The sequence below is a fragment of the Esox lucius genome, chromosome 22, assembly GCF_011004845.1.
Source record: "Esox lucius isolate fEsoLuc1 chromosome 22, fEsoLuc1.pri, whole genome shotgun sequence".
Lineage (NCBI taxonomy): Eukaryota > Metazoa > Chordata > Actinopteri > Esociformes > Esocidae > Esox > Esox lucius.
In genome coordinates, this window is record NC_047590.1 from 12,394,031 (window position 1) to 12,413,389 (window position 19,359).

The 19,359-nt window shown below is 42.0% G+C and overlaps 1 protein-coding gene and 1 long non-coding RNA gene across 3 annotated transcripts; both read right to left on the reverse strand.

Annotated features, from left to right (window-relative positions):
* Positions 1-478: 478 nt before the first annotated feature.
* On the reverse strand, positions 479-10,153 carry kpna3 (karyopherin alpha 3 (importin alpha 4)). Of its 2 annotated transcripts, none has more exons than XM_020042359.3 (16): positions 9,924-10,153; positions 7,820-7,864; positions 6,519-6,608; positions 6,377-6,403; positions 5,303-5,451; positions 4,729-4,814; positions 4,057-4,143; positions 3,806-3,975; positions 3,506-3,550; positions 3,056-3,187; positions 2,817-2,945; positions 2,474-2,578; positions 2,319-2,390; positions 1,987-2,149; positions 1,728-1,822; positions 479-1,424 (listed from the first exon to the last, which is right to left on the reverse strand). In XM_020042359.3, the coding sequence occupies exons 1-16, from the start codon at positions 9,990-9,992 to the stop codon at positions 1,326-1,328; spliced, it is 1,563 nt and encodes a 520-aa protein (XP_019897918.1). In that variant the 5' UTR covers positions 9,993-10,153; the 3' UTR covers positions 479-1,325. The 2 variants fall into 2 exon arrangements, with proteins under 2 accessions (XP_019897918.1, XP_019897917.1); XM_020042358.3 differs by having other exon boundaries at positions 6,377-6,406; positions 9,924-10,152.
* A 1,090-nt stretch (positions 10,154-11,243) lies between these two features.
* LOC105019844 lies at positions 11,244-15,102 on the reverse strand. Its single transcript, XR_828677.2, has 3 exons — positions 15,000-15,102; positions 12,746-12,865; positions 11,244-12,629 (listed from the first exon to the last, which is right to left on the reverse strand). It is a non-coding gene; the product is annotated as an uncharacterized LOC105019844 (long non-coding RNA).
* Between the last annotated feature and the right edge of the window lie 4,257 nt (positions 15,103-19,359).

The window sequence follows — 19,359 nt, forward strand, 5'->3', positions numbered from 1 at the left end:
GCTTTGTACAGACCCAACTTCAGAGAGCTCAGGGAATACTCCTAAATTGTATAATTAGATTTTGTAGCATACAGAACAAGAGAAAAATATGGAACAATTGTATGGTCAATGGACAACTACAATGCATCCATAGCTCTGAATTATTGAAGCAAACATTGCTTTCACACACAGTAAGCAGAGGGAGGGAGACCCAGAAGTGTCCATAAGACTGAATAGAAACTGCAGATGTGAAATCTCCATGGAGGAAACCAGTGTTGCAATGTCTTTCGCTTTCTACCGATATCTTTCCCAAACATTTCCTCACATGAGTCATTACATTCCATGTCCCACAATGTCTTATTGAGGAGAGGAGAGATGTTTTTCTGAAGAGGGATGTGTTTGCTTCCAGGTCAACCACCTGCCCCCACCACTCAAGCCAAAGCCCTTCCACCAGCATGACATCCATACATCACTGCTACAAAGTATTCCTTCTTATTCATTTCACAATTTCCCTGTTCAGTCTTTTTTTTTTTTTTGGAATTATTACTTTAAAATATTTTACTTTAAATCCATTGGTTATCATGATGATTTCACAACTAAAGGAAAAAAGGAATAATGTTCTAGTGGTGTGTAGAGTTCTGTTCAGTCCACTTGGGCATATGACGACTGCTCTCAAAAAATTCCCCTCCATCCTCTGAGGCAGATTGTTGACAGCATTTGTCAGTGTTCTGTCCCGGAATCCTATGTAGTTCAACGAGTACTGAATTACCGTCAGCCCTTTTGACAATGTCACCAATTAAATTCAGTTAGCAATGTTCAACGAAGGCCAGCGTAGCAGCCGCCGGTACTCCTCAAAAAAGGGTCACTTCGCTCCGAGGCTGAACGTCTTCGGTCGCTGTGTCCAACGTGCCCTGACACCAACTAGGGGAGCGCAGACTCCAGAGACAGAAAACGCCTTGAAATTAGATCATTCCTCTTGGCGGATATGACTGGCAGAACAAGATCATAGGTCCATGCACACAAATTAATTCAGTGTCTTTAGTGCGTGTGTGTGTGTGTGTGTGTGGACGTGTCTGTGTGCGAGTATGAAGAGATGAAAACAGGAGCTTTTTTTGGCGACTGCAGGAGTATGACGGACCAAGGCGAGTGGTTATCCACCTGGAACATTTAGAAGCATTGCCGTGAGAGACGCTGGAAAACATTGTCCGCTAATAATGATCCTTTCTTTCCGTCAGTGCTTTGAACTGGAGTCGTTGTTAGTGAGCCTGAATGATTGACGCTGAGAAGGTGATGACTTGAGGAGCAGAGCAGCTGGAGAGTGACACCCACTAGGTGGAGGTTGGCCTTTAAAACTTGAACTCCTTGGTTTGCAGGTTGGTGGCGGGGTCAAAGCTGAATGTTCCACCCTGAGTGGCTTCAGGGATCAAGCTGGGATCCTCATCAATCTACGAAGGGGAGACATTTATTTTAAGACACGGTTAATGGATTTTGCCATAAACCACCAGACAGCTGGGCAGTGAACAGCTAATTAATTTGGCTCTACAGAAAACAAGTATTTTTATATGGAATCCTGTAGCAGGGCCCATATACCCAACCCCCCCCTCTTTTCCCACTGACAGAGAAAGGGGAGGGAAAAGGCCTGTGTTTCTGTAGCACACGTCCTACGCCCAGCAGGCCACTGGCAGGACAGGGCTGGGCTCTAGCGGTGTGCGACATGCAAGGGGTCGGAGCGGAGCGGGGGAACTCACGTCGTCTCCTGAGAAGTACTGGTCGATGATCTCAAAGGCTAGTTTGTAGATGTCCTCGTTCTCATGCTGCTGCAGGTTCTCGATCTTCTCTAGGCCTTGAGGACAGGTGAAACAAACGCATGGGAGTCGATGACAGTGAATCGATCTAGAACGCGTGCCACGCGGTGTCTAGTAACACACACGACGACCACTCGCGGACTGCGGGTCGAATTAAAGCCTGTCTGTGCTAGTCCTGTCCCTCCCACACACAGGGCCCTACCTCCACACTCTTCTATGATCTCAGCGATGGTGCTGGCCTCGTCCCCGGCCATGATGAGGACGTTCTTGAGGCCGTCCAGGACCACCTGGACCACCTGGGAGTCCTTGACGGACAGCAGACTGCAGAATGGCGGCACCACATTCTGCTGCACCAGGTACTCCACCTGGACAGGGAGGCACAGCGGAGCAGAGGAGCCAATAAGAGCCCCTGGGTTTTCCCACCGAAAGACAGGTGATATACGGCAGCCAATCGTTTTCCACCCCAGAGCCTCCACATGGGCAGGAAGCATACAGAATCGCACGGTTCAGGTAGCGACGGAGGAGTTAGCTCACCTGCTCTTTCCTTCCACTTATTGTCAAGTTGCTGATGGCCCACGCTGCCTCCTTCTGTGTGCCAAAGTCTCCCTGCGCAGAGGGACAGAGAGGGGGTGGTCAGCGGTGGTCATGACTTCGGGCTCCATGGAGGTACGCAAGCCTCGGCGACTCACCTTAGCCAGCTGGTGGATGATCATGGGCAGCAGACCGGCGTCGATCACAGCCTGTACCTGCTGCTGGTTGCCCGCTGTGATGTTGGACAGGAACCACACCGCCTCCTAGTGGACGGGAGGGATACACACACACACACAGGAAGCCATTCAGCTGAGAGAAACCCACAGACACACACACCATGGATGACATGAGTACGACTGAGACAGTCAGACAGACGCATAGAAACTACTGACAGTTAAAGGACGCCGGGGCCTCGCCGGTCCAACTCGGACGGACACTGGTTACAGCAAAAGCAACTCAAGCCACAAATAGCTTCACCGAGTGTGTGTGTGTGGGTGTTACCTTGTTAATCTTCTCCTTGGGGTGTGTGAGCAGGTTGGGGAAGTGCGAGAGGACATCACAGTTGAGCACCACCTGAGTCTGCTCATCCGTCCCTGTCACAATGTTCCCCACCGCCCTCAGAGCTGCCGTCTACAGGACATCACATCACAGGCGGTTAGCGGCGCCAAAGGGCGAGATCCAAATGTAATCCAGATCGTCAACGGGGGAGCACTAGCCCTTCCCACGAATCTAACACACACCTGAACTTTGACCTCTTGGTGGCTGAGCAAGGGGACAAGGAAGGGGACGACGCCCGAGTCAATGACCATCTGGATCTGTTCATTTCCTCCGTCTGTGAGGTAGGATAAGGCCCACACGGTGTCCACTAGGATCTGACAACAGAGAGAGGACGTTACTACTACTACTAAAATGTGATCACAGAGAGAGGGCGTTACTACTACTACTACTAGAATGTGATCACAGAGAGAGGGCGTTACTACTACTACTAGAATGTGATCACAGAGAGAGGGCGTTACTACTACTACTACTAGAATGTGATCACAGAGAGAGGGCGTTACTACTACTACTAGAATGTGATCACAGAGAGAGGGTGTTACTACTACTAGAATGTGATCACAGAGAGAGGGCGTTACTACTACTACTAGAATGTGATCAGATTGATGCCGTGGCAGTAGTAGGATGACACTTACATTGATGTCAGTGTGGTATATCAACACGCAGAGAGCAGGAAGAATCTGAAAGGGGGTCGGAGAAAGACAGAAGCAAAGAGCCGGTCAGTCGTGTACAACGTTATAGACCACGGCTTAAGGTGAAGCAAATCTACTGAGCAGATCTTCCAGCGCGTTCCGTTTGGGTTTCAGCAGGGCAGACCTCCAGGACTTGGCTTGACATCAGCTGGCACCCAAACTTGACTAATATTGACCGCATAAAAAAAACAGAAGATTTCTCTTTGAAGAGACGAGATTTTCAAAACGACGTCACCGTCTTACCTCCTGCACCGTCTCCATGGGAGGGGGCGGGTCCTTGTTGCGGCAGAGGTTGACGATGACCCAGGTGACGTTGCGGAGAAAGGTGATGGGGATGGAGGGGTTAATGAAGGACAGCAGGGGCTTGACCACGCCCAGGGAGATGACGTAATCCCTGCACTGCGGTCCATCACCTACAGAGTGAACGCAGGTGTGTGTCACTGACTGGCTGTGTGTGTGTGTGTGTGAGAGAGAGAGCACGTGTGTTCACTCACCAATTATGTTGCCTAGCGCCCACACCGCCTGCTCACATACGTTCTGGTGAGGAGAGTGTAGCAGCCGCAGGAACAGCGGCACGGCATCTGGGCATGTAGAGGGAAAGGCAAACCGGCATGTTAGACAAGGCTGCAGACCAGGCACGGGCAGAGACGGCCGGCAGACAGGTTAGAGGTAGAGCTGCGCTGTTCCAGCTCCAGACCGGGAGGACCTAAACACCCCCCGCCTTTCATCCCCTCCTGACCAGATTCACACCGGGGACAGCAGATGAACTCAATCGCAGTCGCTTCAAAATGACTGTCACCGTTGATAGAGATGAGCAAAAAAAGGGCTGTACAAAATAAACAGCACAGGAAGCAAGCTGTATTGATTTATTTATTTATTGTACTTTATTCATGATTCGAAGGGAATCAATTTGAGAATTTCTGTTGATCCTCCTGAATCATTAATCAAGTACTATAATGTATAAATTACACAGTGTTGCTCTTTACCTGTGCTGTTTCTTTTACATAGCCTTTTATGCTCATCCTCATCGAGAGTGGCAATCACTTGAAGTGACCTACTAGTTTAAAAAAGACCCACGAGGAACAGAACTGAATCCCTCCGAGGTACACATGAGATCTAGTGAGTCAGTTGCCAAGAAGACCACTGAAGAACAAGGAGCTACTTACTAGATTTAACCACAGCCTGAGTCTGTTGTGACGTCCCTGAGGCAATGTTGGTCAAGGCCCAGGCTGCCTCAAACTGAAGCGAGGGACTGAGGAAGAGACACACTGGATGTATGAAAGGACAACACAACAATCAATCAAGTCTGTTTACAACACAGTTTCCCGATCAACGGAAACGGTCTAAATCCTCGGTGACCTACATCACGACCAGTCACGTCTGTCTCTACTGTGCCTCCCCTAACCCCCCCCCTCCCTCCACCAATCAAGCTCCAGCCAGTCTCCTCCCTCATCCACCAGTCCCTGTCCAGGGGAATGGGCGTACTGCTGCCTGCTACAATGTTCCAGCCATGCAGGGCAGGGGAGGAGGAGGAATGAGAGAAAGGTATGACATTGAGTCCAGATGGCCCTACCGCTCCATCATTAACGCTCCAGTTTCCACAATCTGTACAGTCAGAACTCCCAATTAACATTGTGGACATTAATTGCCCTCATCTTTCCGTTTTGTCTATGAGGGCTGAAGCGCTCCCAGACCCACACTACTACCCCCCCCCCCCTCCCCCCCACTGACCACACTTACTTGTCGTCCCTCTCAAGGCATTTGACCAGGATGGGCAGGATGCCGGATTTAATCAAGTCGTCGATGGGGGGGTTTCTGTCGCTGGACAACAGTTTTCTTGCTGCCTGCACAGCATTGAGCTGGATGAGTCCATTGTCACTGACAGCGTTCTGACGGGAAGGAAACAGAAACCACCAGGTGAACTCCAACAGCCCCAGACATATTTACAATGTGTTGAAATAATATCAAACATGCGAATAAACTCAACTTTCATACAATGAGCTGATCGGCTGGGAGGAATTACTACATTTGGCGTGTTACACAGTTGGTATTCTACACATTGGATCACATGCCAATGTAGAAGGCATTAGCTAAATGGGATCTTGTCTTTGGCCTAGGGTGCTGTAGATTTGTACACTGCTGCTTCTGGTACATGCGGAATGCTGAATCATGGGTTTGATTCCAATTTCAACACCCTGCAATTTTCCCCACTTTCTAACAATAAAGCATAAAATGCCCAAACATTCGTCTTTACATAGTCTGTTATCTGGTAACATAGCTTGCTAGCTGCTCATTTAACATTTTTCTTAAAGACAGCTTGTTTTCCAAAGATTATGCTAAAAAGAAATGTAACAATTTAACAAAAGACTAAGATTATACTGTGAACTGAATTTGAAAAAAGAAAAACCCAATGTGTGCAGAACAAAGAGAAGCACACCCCTAGCTTCAACAGAAATAACTTAATGTTATAGTTTCTTGTAAAGGTCTACCAGTCTCTTGCAACAACTGGGAGGATTTTTTACTCACTCGCATTAACAGTACTGCTTAAACAGTTTCATGTACACAGGCTTTGTGAAATAGGCTATTCGGTCATAGGAGCCTATAGCTTGAATTCTGGGGTGCTGGGAGAAGTAATTACTTAATTTAGGTTGATTGATCCAACAAACTGTGACAGAACCATTTGTTTTAGGGGGAACTTGGGCTCCATACATGTTTATCTGAGTAATCTGGAGTGAGAAAATCTGGCTTTGGTAACACCAACTCAGTGACTGACCACACCATTCACCAGGCGGATTTCAAAAGTACCAGGCTTACCTGCAAGATGGCTTCTAGCGTTACATTCTGCTGCAAAAAAAAATAAAGAAGAAAATGTCAGATTTTCTGTCAGAGCTAAGAAAAGCATCTCCTGTATTTAGTCACCTTGAAGAAAAAGACTGAGAAAGGAAGAGTAACTCACCCCTTTGAAGTCAGAGTCCACGTCAGAGTCTTCAAGGCTCTCCTCCTGTGGAACGTTCCTCTTCTTTAGGAGGTGCTCGTCTCGTTTGTTCTGGTAGAATAGAGAACGAAACCGAATGAATAACATACACAGGGACAAGACCCCCCCCCCATGGTGTTACAGACAGCTGTCGTCTGTGTAAAGAAATTGTGTCACCAATCCTATAGAAGTGGTTTCCTGGTAGGCCAGGCTTATTTATATGTAACAAAAAAGAGAGTCTTGTTGTACACATCAAAGAAGCTAATACGCTTTCAGAAAAATTTCATCTATGAAATCTATGCAAGCCTTATTGAGAGGGTGTGTTGTGAGGTAACATAATTCCACAGGGGGGGGGGGGGGGGTTCAACAAGAACGTAAGGTTACATTTTGGTGTTTTTGTTACGTGTGCAAAGTGTTTTTGTTTGCAAGGAAAATTAGCTCTCACGAAGGTGCGAACTATTGGTAATCCAAATGAAGTAAACAGTCTATGGATAAGGTATAACCCCAAATCATGCTTTGTTTTTGTTTCCTTGGTATTGATTATGTGTGCTATTTTTTTCACACTGGAGGCCCATAAACTATTGAAGTCAAGGTACCAACATTAGCACTTTGACACAAAAATGTATTGTAGATTTTACCAAAAACATTGTTGATTTGAACATTATGAAGGGGGGGAAAATACAACAGTACCCGGACTTAACAACAATACAAAACCAAAGAACAGATTGCTGTCATACCTTGTCTGGACAGCTTATAGGCAAAGGAAACCAAAGAGGAGGTTTTGGAATTTAGGGGGTCTTCTCCTTTAAGAGGGGAGTCGTTTTCAAACACCCTCCTTTCATCTATTTAGCAACAAAATGACTCAGCACACTGAACAACCATAGGAGAGCTAAAAACCAGTGTCTGTCAACATTTCACAGTAAAAATAAAGGTTACATAATTTTATAATCCTGCTTCCACCTAGCCTACAACACCCAGAGAAACGTATACCCAAACCGGATGGAGAAAGGGCCTAAACCTATCAATTAAAATGGCTGTCTAACAATCTATTGTACCATGCTGATGCATTATACAAATAATAGGTACGACAACACAGTAGGACTGACGTCTGTGGTGAGGACACAGAGCAGAGGGGCAAGATAGGCAAAGTGAAGGGTGAAACCTGGGAGGCTGGCTTGGAGATTTGGCCATTCTATTTTGGGGTTGGGCAAAAATAGGGCAATGGACTAGTCCACTGAATGTGACTCTGGACTAAAACAAGGCAACGGAGTCGCTCTACTCACCTTCCTCAGCTCCACTGTCACTTCATTGCGATGTCTTCGCATAGTCTGAGGGAGAGACGGGAGAATACATAGATGAGCCTAATCACTGGGGTGGGGGGCCCCACATGGAAACACAAACAAACACGAAGAACCTACATTTCATTCACAGACTAGGTGTCAGAATACATGGGTGCACTGCTTGGTGTTGGACCCACTGCAGAGGATCACGCTGGCCTTATGACAGCAGTCAGGGCATCCTGGTTCATGTTACTAATGCTGTTTAACATCCTTCATGCTGGCCAAGATTCTGTCCATGTTTATCCAGCCTGTAAAACCAATGCCTCAGATCGGACACCCTGGCACCGTGGCTTGCATTAAAATCTGATGTGGTTTCCGTACGCATCTGAAAACTACAGAGGACCAAAAAAAATAAATCTGTGTTTTGTCAACAGTGACATTTGTGGGAACTGTGTTTAGAGAGGATAATGAGAGTAAATCAGCCATGACGAGCCCCAAAGTGGCACGGCGAGCCAACTGGGAGGAGGAAGTCAGTGACCTCTCTGAAACTAAACAATGATCGATAGAATTTTTGGACATCCAGGCATTTATTCTGGGAAAGACATCCTATGAAGAGACATGGAGAAGAGCTTCCTGTGAGATGGAAGACTGCCTGGTCTCATTGCTGACACCAATAAAGATGTCTTGACCCATTCCTTATGGACAAATCATACATATTCTGCACCGCCAATGTTTATGGAGTATCCATTAATATGTTGGGATAGTTATTGTGGTAATGACATCAAATACAACATTATCTATGACCCTATTTATGGTGGCAAAGGCCAAATTTTGTGAACGGAATGTATTTCCTGTAACCTACGTCTCTTAACATTCCTTCATGTCTGTACACATAACGTAAATCAAATTGAAGAAGCAGTGTGTGAAGAAGCAGGCTGTGCGTTTCCCTGGCCTTGGGCTTTCTATACATCTGAAAGAACTATATAGGTTTCAGTGCCTAAAGGATAGGGGCTGAATCAGGCCTTAAGTCTCCGGCAACATTCTTGGCATAGCTGCTGTGGTGCTGCAAGCTTATTGGGGAGGCTGGTAGGTCATCAGACATGTTCAATTAACCCTGGCACTGGGTCCCCAAACAACCGTACTGCACCGTTTCCTCTACGTTCAATAATCTAGTATTTCTTCTGTCCAAGATGACTGGGTTTCTAATGCATAGAAATTCTTAATGAAGTCACCATGTAGAATATTAATTTACAGAAGCTTCGACCAATACAAAAATATTGCAAAAACCGTGCCTGAGCCCAGTATGAATGAAATGGTTTCCGCTAATCATAACTTTCGTCAACATGGTGACAGAACATTGTCTATTTAAGTCCATAGGTCGGTACTAACATGGTGTTATGCCGGTGTATCTACTCTGACTCACTGTCTGACACCCACCCTTCTCTCCCTGATGTCACTTGGATCATTATTGCAAACTAGCCACATGTTTAATTAGCAAATTGTGCAACATTAATGTTACATCCTTACCAACCGAAAAACGCTAAATCTCAAAATATGAGTAGTCATAATGTACTCGTTAAGACAATTTTACAGACACAGTTAGCTCTGGTTAGCTAGGTTGTTAGCGTGCTAATTGACTAGCACACTAACCCGAAACATCTACGTCTATGCGCACGAACAACATCAAGGCAATGTAATGTAAATTAACAGGCGTATTTTGGTAGTTATAACTATTGCTTAGTTTGCGCCACACTCAATACAGTCATGTCCTAATGTAATGAGTTCATCACAAGCTATGTAGCCAGCTAGCTGCTAACTAGCTACATAGTGAGCGACCATTCTTGATACTGAAGCTAAACAGCAGGCCTTCCTGCGACAGGCCGCGCCCGCTCCGCATGGTAGTTAGTAGTTTTGTGTGCCTGGATCGCTTTTTGTGATAAGCAAAACGTTATACAATACATCGTCAATGAAGACTTTCAATGAAGACTGCAGCAACTAAACCAAAAAGACAGTTAGCTAATTAGCACTGAAGGTTCGCTAGTACGCGTTGCTAACGGCTATCTAGCCAGCAATCTAACATCTTTAGCCTGGTTAGCCACATTCTTACCTCGACATCGCGCCCCTTGTTTTTGAAGCTTTTAATTCGGTGGTTATCCAAGCCGGCGTTTTCTGCCATGGCTGTCTGAGTTCTTGTTGTTTAGCTACCTGGCCCTGCGCTTGAAACTCCGGTGGGAAAATGTAGAAGGTGCAGCTGTTTAGCCGAAGGGTGGGTGGCCAGACGTGATACACCGAGTTGGGGATAATCTCGTCGAGCGAAAGAGAAATCGGGGGAGGACCTATACTGCTGGGGTGTATTCATTATGCCAACCAAAACGGTTTCTATTGGACAAATTCAGATAGTTCCCTCTCCGTTTCATTCTGTTCAGGAAACGTTTTGCAACTAAAACGTTCAGTTTGGCGGAATGAATACACCCTTGATGTAACCAATTTCCTTAAAACATTGTTGCGCAATGCCATGTAGTTGATCTGTAGGCTATCATTTGTTTTCAAGTCTTCGGTGAATATACAAGTCTTCGGTGTTTTGTTGTAGACTGATTTTCTAATGTATATATATATTAATTTCAATCAATCTACACATATTACCCCATAATGACAAAGCCAAAACATGTTTTTAGAAATGTGTGACATATTATTGAAAATAAACAAAAATGTAAAAATATAATGTACATAACTAGTCAGAAGTTTGTAGAAGCGCTTTTGGAAGCAGACACAGCTTCGATTTTTTTGGGTATGTATCTACCGTCTTCGCAAACGTGGATTTAGGCAGCTTTCTCTCATTCTTCCATGCAGATCCTGTCAAACTGAGAGGCATCATTGTGAACGGCGGTCCTCAGATCTCCCCACATTTGTTTAATCCGGTTCAAGTCCGGACTGGGGCTGGGTCACTCAAGGACATTACCAGACTTTTCCCGAAGCCACTCAAGCATTGTCTTGGCTCTGTGCTTCAGGTCGATGTCGTACTGAAAGACGAGTATTCGCCCCAGACTTCGGTCCTGTGCGCTCTGGGTCAGGTTTTCTTAAATAACCTTGATGTATTTTGCACCGTTCATCCTTCTTTCATGATGGGTCCCATATTGTACTCATGGGAACTTTAAATGCTTTTGCAGTTCCTTAACAACCTTCCTAATATCTATGCCTCGACACAAATACACAATTCCAATTTACGAAGACTCAGTAGGACTTGGTGGCTTTGTTTTTGCTCTGGCATACATTGTGAAGTATGGGACCTTACATTGACAGATGTGTGCTTTTCTAAATCTTGTCATATCATTTTAATTAACAACAGGTAGACTCTAATCTAGAGACATCTCAAAGGAGAAAGGGATCAAATGAGAAAGGATGAATCTGAAACAGGATGAATTTGGAGTGTCATGGCAAAAGGTCTGAATACTACGTTTTTTTACTTTCTGTAAATTGGCACAAGTTATTCATAAACATGTTTTTTTTTCTTTGCTATTATGGTTATTGTGTAGATTCATGGCGAAAAAATTATTAATTTCTTAATTCAGTCTATAACACACAACATGGAGAAGGTGAAGGGATCTGAATACTTTTCAGAAGCCACTGTATTGTTACAAAACAATTTGCTAATCGTTAGCTAACCTTTGAGATGGATGGCTGCCTCACACCAATTGCTTGCTTTTGTTGACATGTAGGTTGAATTTGAGGGAGGACTTCATTATGATTAATCAATAAGGGGTGTCAATGACATTACCTTTAATCCAAACAGATGGACAAATAAAATTAAAGATCTGCTACATTTTGTGGTTTATCATCGCTTTATTATCTGCTTTATTAAAGAATAAAATAGTCAGTACATTGTCATTACAGCAAGTCCCACTTAGTGTAACTGACTCTGCACTAAAATTACAGGAAAATAGCCAGGACAAAACAGACACATCATCAAGATACATTTCTATGACACATGTGTGTTTCCTGGTGAGGCAAAAAAACAAGATGGACTTAAGAACATAGTTTAGATATCCAGACGCAAACCCCACTTTATTCAGCTGGGGCTATACATGATCAAGATCTACGGAAAGCCAATTTGTGGCCAACATTACCCCCTGGTGGTAACATCAATGTCCCCAACTAAAGGTACAGTATCTGAGCTCCCCTGAACTAAAATAATTATTCACAGCTGGCATTGCCAGGATATGTTAAATGAATACAACACCAATCCTCCACTCCTCAATCAACACTAATGTCATCTCAGCATCTAGGATGTTAGATGGCCAAGATGCATATTTTAAACTCAGAATATTAGTAATATTTGCAGATAAAGATTTGATTTTAACTACATTCTGCATTATATGAGAATGGGTCAAATTGCATTGCCAGCATAACATTGTTGGAGTACAGTGGCTTGGTTTAATCATACAGTTTTTAGGTTTTTAACCTTTAGATGTTTGGGTTGAGAGGGACAGTCATCATTGGGACTTGAGGTTCTATGTTCAGGAAACTCACAGATTATTCTGAATATTCTGTTCCATCAACACAATTCTAGAGAGTTTTGCACAAATCTAAAGGGAAATCTCAGACACCTTTCTCAGAACTCCACCACACCTGGTCCTTTACTGGCCCAAAAATCCTCTCACCACACCCTGGCGTTCCAATGTGAGACTGACCAGCTAGCCAGGGATGACTTCTCTGCCAGGTGATGTTAGGGAAGTTCACACTCACCTGTATACAAATCTTTCCATTGTCCAGTTGTTTTCCTCAATGGCCCCATAGAGTATTAGCCACCACCAACCTGTGTAATGGTAGGGAAAACACTTATGGGTATGCAAGAAATATTTTATATTTATTCAAAGCACAGTTTTTACTGACCAGGCTTGCATTATCTTACTATTACAGATGTGTATTTACCCAGATGACAGAAAGCTTCTGAATCAACACCAGTATCCCATGCCTGCTGGTACACACCCTTCTGAAGGATGGCTTTCGTCTGTCCAGGACAAGAACTACTTTTCCAGAGAAGACTGAATTCTACATGAGAGGCACAGAAATACCCCGATTGTTGTGACTGAAACCACCAGTTTGGAAGATTTTAGAACAGAGGACACACAAAGAAAGCATGGTAAATGAAAGAAAAGTGTAACACTTTATTTTGAGTCTCCCTAACCCTAACCTCTAAAAGTGTCTTTAGAAGCTCTACTGATTATTCACGGTTTATCAGTAATCTTTTATTATCTACTAACCCAAACCTTAACTGTAACCCTAAACTTTATTCTATAACTCACTTTAACTTTAGCAAGCAGTTGCTTATAAACAGATAGTAATACTATCAACAAATGCTCAACAAACTGTAGAACATCCACAGATGGAAATTGAGACTCTCAAAATAATGTGTAAACAAGAAAACTAAGTGAATTCCAAATGTAAATCACCAAAATTCAGAAATGGCCCTCGATCCAATTCACATTCTCTAATATAGTGTAAGTAGACTTCTGAGTTGCAACAATTCTCTGAGAATCAGACAGAGCTGACCAGCAGATGGCGACAAAGGATAATAATGTTGAGGCTCCAAGTTGACAATATCTTTTAGTCTGTTTACTTAGACAGTACACTTCCTGCAACAAATTCCATTTTTGTTATCATGTGTATTTCTTTTTACGCAATGTACAATTTTATGATTTTCACTAAATCACTAAAGTTCCACTAAAGATTTAAACACACAATTACAAAACATTGTGACCCAATTCAGCCAAGCAGATAACAGACTGGATGTCAAACGGCAGTGCTTTGCTTCAACAGCACTGTCAATACTGGAGACTTCAGCAGTGGCGTAACTCCAATATTTACGTGCTGCTACAGCAAGGCAGCCAGTCACAGAATATGGTGGTCGCTTTTGCCTTGGATGTCCAGGCTTCGCTCACATGGTCACGTAGGTTCACACAGCACCACATACATCCTTTTATACACAGTCTGGCCTAAGCCCTTTGCCTTAAATAATTCTAAAAGATCTGAGAGGACAGGATGGGTGTAAAGCCCGGACTTGGCAACTATGCTCATGTTATGCTGGTTTTTGTCCCAGCGCTGATGCCTGATTCAAGTGATTCTGTTCTTCAATTTAGACCACAACTAGTTTAATCAGCTGTTTTAGATGGGATTGAACAAAACCCTGCATACCCTGTGGTCCTCCAGGACATAGAATTTCTGGTGGAACTAGTAATATATAGCTTGCACTTTTCCAATCCTTTCCATGTTTCCTTAGGCGTTAATGCAACAGCACAGTACAGCCTGTTTTTCTGTATGACCCACAAACCATTCTGTGCTGCTTCAGCACCGCAAGGCCTCATACACCTTCACTCAAATATACAAATCAACCTGGGATGGAGGCTGACCTGAGTTCTCTATCTGAAACCAAGAGAAACGACAGTGAGGTTGGGATGGCATGGTCATGGAAAATGAACAAACAGCATGCTATATCCTCTGCCAAAAGGTCTGGGCTCACTTGCTATGTTACGTTAGCTGATATAAGCCCTGTGAGGTGCATGTTTCCCAGAAACATATTCCACTATTGATAATGTACAGACATGTAATGGCAACAATGAAGATTGACAACCCCATGCATTCTTTGCATTAAATGTATTTCCATAATTCATTAGAATATATATTTGCTTAGGGAGAGTGATAAAACAACAGTTGATGGGCAGAACTGCACAGCAACTGAAACGGAAGTCCCGCCTCTTATTGGTTACAGTCGATGATGTAACCCGTTTCCAAATTGATCGAGTTGTTGATGCCTCAAAAGTTGTTGCCAATGGCTGAATCTGCTGTCTGTTGCCCGACGTCATTGTTATTGTAAATAGTCGACTCTCCGCATCAAGCACAAGTATTTATTCATTTGCTTATCAAATATAAATAAGGACGTGTATGGGCTGTTAAATAATTGTCATTCATGAATATATTTGGCCACTAACCTATATGGGCTATTGGGCTATTTCATGCATTGTTTAAAACCCAGCGTTACTACAAAGCGATCATCAAATTACATGAATTATCCTACTCAGGATTAAACAGCTGTCATACACCGGCTAGATGGGGGAAAAGGGTACAAACAGTGAGGATAAGAACATATAGACGGACTGATCGGTTGAATCGGTTAAAGCCTACTTACTTGAGCGTGTGAAACCTGCTAACGTATATCCAATGTGCATCGGACCAGAGGGTTAAAACAACAAAATAATATCCCAGTTAGTTGAACCAACCAGTCACCACGCTTCAAGGAAGTTCTTTCCTTTTGTTACTGTAGTCCCTATTTATAGCGCGCCAGGGTTGTGAGAGAGCGGGGTAGGCGGAGCGGTGGCATTTGAAGGGAAAAAATGCTTTAACTCAGCCGATAGAAGAGGAGATCATACACACAAACCATCAAGGGATCCTTCATCGACTCGTATCGCCATCCCTCTACAGTATATACCTTCGGACTGTGCGCCCTCATTCAGAAACGCGCGCCTCGCGGAGAGAAGTCGGCTTTCGAAGTTTGGTTGAGATTGGTGGGGTCATGCTAGAATACGGTGATAACCTCAGAAATTTGGTTAGTTCGCTAACACGTTGATAACTAAAAGCCATCATATGCGCTGCCAGCCTTATTCAAATCTTAATATTCTTGTGCCATATTTATTTATTTCAATTTTTGCAGGTTGTTTAGACAGCTCATTTGCACTTACACAAGAATTGAAAGTATGTTGAAGTTGCTACAGTACAAAAAAAAAACAGTTAAAATGTTTACATTTTACACGTGTTTATATATCCACGCATCCCACTCCCCCCTAAACAATCTAATGACTTAACATTCAAATCTGTAAATATCGATTTTTCTTCACTAATAATATTTGTATTTATTTCTTATGTATAGGGCCTATTATAATTATATTTATGTTACATTTTTGTCTTTCTCAAAATGTTTGTGTATTGTCACGTTCGAAGTTTACACTTGAGGTGTTCTTTGAACAAAAGCAAATTATTGTGTTTACGATTTTGGCAACCCCACTGACAGGGTCACAATGAATGCAAATACGCAAAAAGATGCCGATTCGAATCGATAACTTTATTCATATTACACTATATCTATTCATTAATCTGTATTCATTAGGACTTTGATTAATCTATTAATGCCAAGATAAAGGGGTATTTCTTCATTTATATTGTATTTAAGATGGAAGTATTTATAAAGATAATAGTGTTTATGAATGATCTGTTGTTACTGTAAATGGTTAGCTTACTGATATGCGTATTATAGTTCCCTGGTTAAATTCAGCTTATCTCAGCTTGTAGAATATCATTTCTGAAGAGGGTTTTTTGATGGATAAGAGAATTGGACAATTCAAACTGTGACAGTGAGAAAGTAGAGAGCAGGGTGACAGATTCAGATTTTACAGTCAGATGACCCATAAATGATTGGTAAGGCCACCTCAAACACGCGCACACACACTGTACAATGTACACTCATTGCGCCCTTTCGCTCACACACCTAAAATTCAAGGAAGATCTAGTCGTGTATTCACAAAGTATCTCTGAGTAACTGATCTACTGGTCAGGTCCACTTTTTTAGGAAATCAGTAAAGGCATATGCTATTTCTGCGCGGTTCAGCACTGAGTATCATAATACGTTATTATAACAAGAAAAGGCATATTTAACAAATTGTTTTGTATCGCAATGGTTTCTTAATGACAATTTAAGTGGGCATCTTGCCCACTTAACCACTAGCCGTCAAATATACTGGCTTCCTGAGTCTTCCTAAATCTCTTAGTGGTCTGGTTTGGCCTAGGGAGTTGAAATGTTTGGAACCCAATATTCACATAATATATTTTTTCAATAAAATGGAACAACATTCCCACGGATTTCATTGTTAACACTACCTTGTTGATAATATTCATGATGAAGAACTTTTGTGAGCTCATTCTGAGGTCTCAAAATCCAATAAACATTTTTAACTTACTAATACATGTATAGTTCTGTTATCTAATACATTTTCTTTCCACAAAATATTCTATTACTGTATGTACATGTGTTTGTTTAGGCTAATTTCTAATATACATACTATTTTGTATTAGTTGTAGAAATTCAGACTGCAGTGTTATTTCCTTTATGAATGAAAATAGTGTTTTATGGTGTTTCCTCTGTCCTTGCTTCCTCAAATCCCTGCCTCCTACACATCCAAGGAGGAGGACACTTATTTGCTTAGGCACTGTCTACAAAGGTTACTAATTACTAAGTCCTTGCATCCTCTGTCCTTGTTTAATTTATTCTCAGATTACCAGTGGTTAATTAAGGAGCTAAAACGTATTAGTTATCTAATCATTTACAGTAAGAGCATTTTGACTCTTAGGTCAAATAACATTATAATTGTTGTGACCAGGGTTGGGGTCATAGCTTACCCACAAGACCGTGACTTCATCATGTTCTGTTATAAATAGCTTTGTGTCTGTGGTAGTATGAGCGTTGGATGTTTTTGCATTACGTAGGACATCTGGAATGTGGTGTTTGATCCGAGGAAAAGGATCTGGAAAGACAAAAGACACAAAATTGTCTGCAGGACCCCAGCATATTCCAAAAGTGCAGTCTGGGGAGCAAAATCATTTTTAGTCCCTTTCACTGTTTGTGATACATAGTATTTTGTTCAAGTCATTTTTCCAGAAGTTGTCTTATCCCAAAAAGCAATGCTTGGACCTTACAGTTGGAGTGTCTCTGGAACACAACACAAAATTCAGAATCCATCCAGTTAGTACTTAAAATGTTTATCTGTAAACACAGAAACCCTCAATCCAGAATAAAGAGATTTAGTTTTTTGAATATTTTATTATGTTGATTTATGATCATTGTAAAAAATAAATATATAATGTCAGAATTTTTGTTTTACCAGAATGCATTTAATCAAACAATGAAGTATGTAACATACTCTTTGACATCTTTACAATAAAACTAATATTTGAAATGGCAAATGTAATCTTGAATTGTCTTGTATTCTAGTTTTATATCCTTTTAATAGATATGTGAAATGAAAGAGAAATTCACCTTTCACATCTGGTTAAATTGGTTTAAATTAAATTATACCATTTTAATTAAAATTCAGTTGTCTTTGGTGGTGTTTTTTTAAATATCATTTATCTTTGTATTAATATAGTAAATAGATTTTAATACATTAAAACTGTTGGCTTTATAAAAAAAAACTACAAAACAACGTGCAGACATACAGGATGCATTTTGATGCCCAACTTATTTGTAGACTACTATATTTTCATTACATAGACCTACATAGACTTATAATTAAAGAAACACCTGCATTTAAAAAAATTCAAACATGTTTTGGGAAACATAAAGCTTCTCAAACTACCAAATGTTTTTTTGGAGAGGAGATTTTTTTCTTATGATCAGTAAATTAAGTTAGAGCAACCCTTACCGTTTTTTGATTAAAAACATAGCTGAACATTTATATGATTGTATTTTCATTGTTTAGACACCTGAAATAAAGCCATCTATTGTGATTTTTTTGTTGTTGAAATAATTCAATAATAATTGGAAAATCTTTCAAATGTGTCATTATTTTTATTAAAAGGTACATAGGCTTATGGATAAAACTTGAAAGCACTTCCAAATAAAACTGGTGGAATGTTTTATCTGAAAAAAACATGCCTGTGTTGTCTTAGAGTATTACAGAGTGGATCTTTTGTAAGACATTGTTGCTGGTAATGGTCAATGGGTGGAAACATCCTATCCACCATTCTCAGTCTCAATCTCCTCTCCAGCTGATGATGGCGGTGGTTTTTACCAATTTGCAGTCATTTACTTAATAGTTCTCAGCACCCAACCATTGTAGACCACCAGTGCAAGCGATGTCTGCATAGGCTGTGCGGCATCATCGGGGACCCTTCACATCCGTGCTACAAACTCTTTGCCCTCCAACCTTCAGGTAGGCTGTACAGCTCTCTTTGTCCCCACACCAGCAGGCTCAAGAACAGTTTCTTCCCTACTACTGTTTTACAAAATTTGATAAGGACGTTTTTTAGTTGTTACATGTCCATGTCTGCCTCGGGAACCTCATTGTAGATATCCATACATTTCAGCTGCACAATCACCTTCAATTTGCCTTCATTGCACATTTAGAACTGTCATTTTTACTTGCATTTGCCTTCATTGCAAATCTATACATCCCACTTGTAACATACATTATATTTAATACTTTTTCTATTTGCACTGCTGGTTAGACGCTAAATGCATTTCGTTGTACTGTACTTGTACTGTTCAATGACAATAAAGTTGAATCTTATCTAATCTAATCAATCTCCATAAGTTCAAATCCAACGAGAAGTGATTTAGTTTTTCTAACCATAACCCAAACCTTAACCCTTACCCAACCATTTTCTGACCTTACCCTTAACATTATCCCTAACCTTAACCCCAGTATTGGGATAACTGATCTTAACTTTAACATTAACCCCAGTACTGTGATAACTAACCTTAACTTTAACCTTACACT

Bases quoted from the DNA above. Each gene is read 5' to 3' on its own strand.
- kpna3 (XM_020042358.3), bottom strand. From the start codon at position 9,992: ATGGCAGAAAACGCCGGCTTGGATAACCACCGAATTAAAAGCTTCAAA. The intron at 4,815-5,302 runs GTAAGTGTGGTC...TCTCTTCCTCAG, and splicing joins TGCCTTGAGAGGGACGACAA to TCCCTCGCTTCAGTTTGAGG. The intron at 3,976-4,056 runs GTGAGTGAACAC...TTCACTCTGTAG, and splicing joins GGCGCTAGGCAACATAATTG to GTGATGGACCGCAGTGCAGG.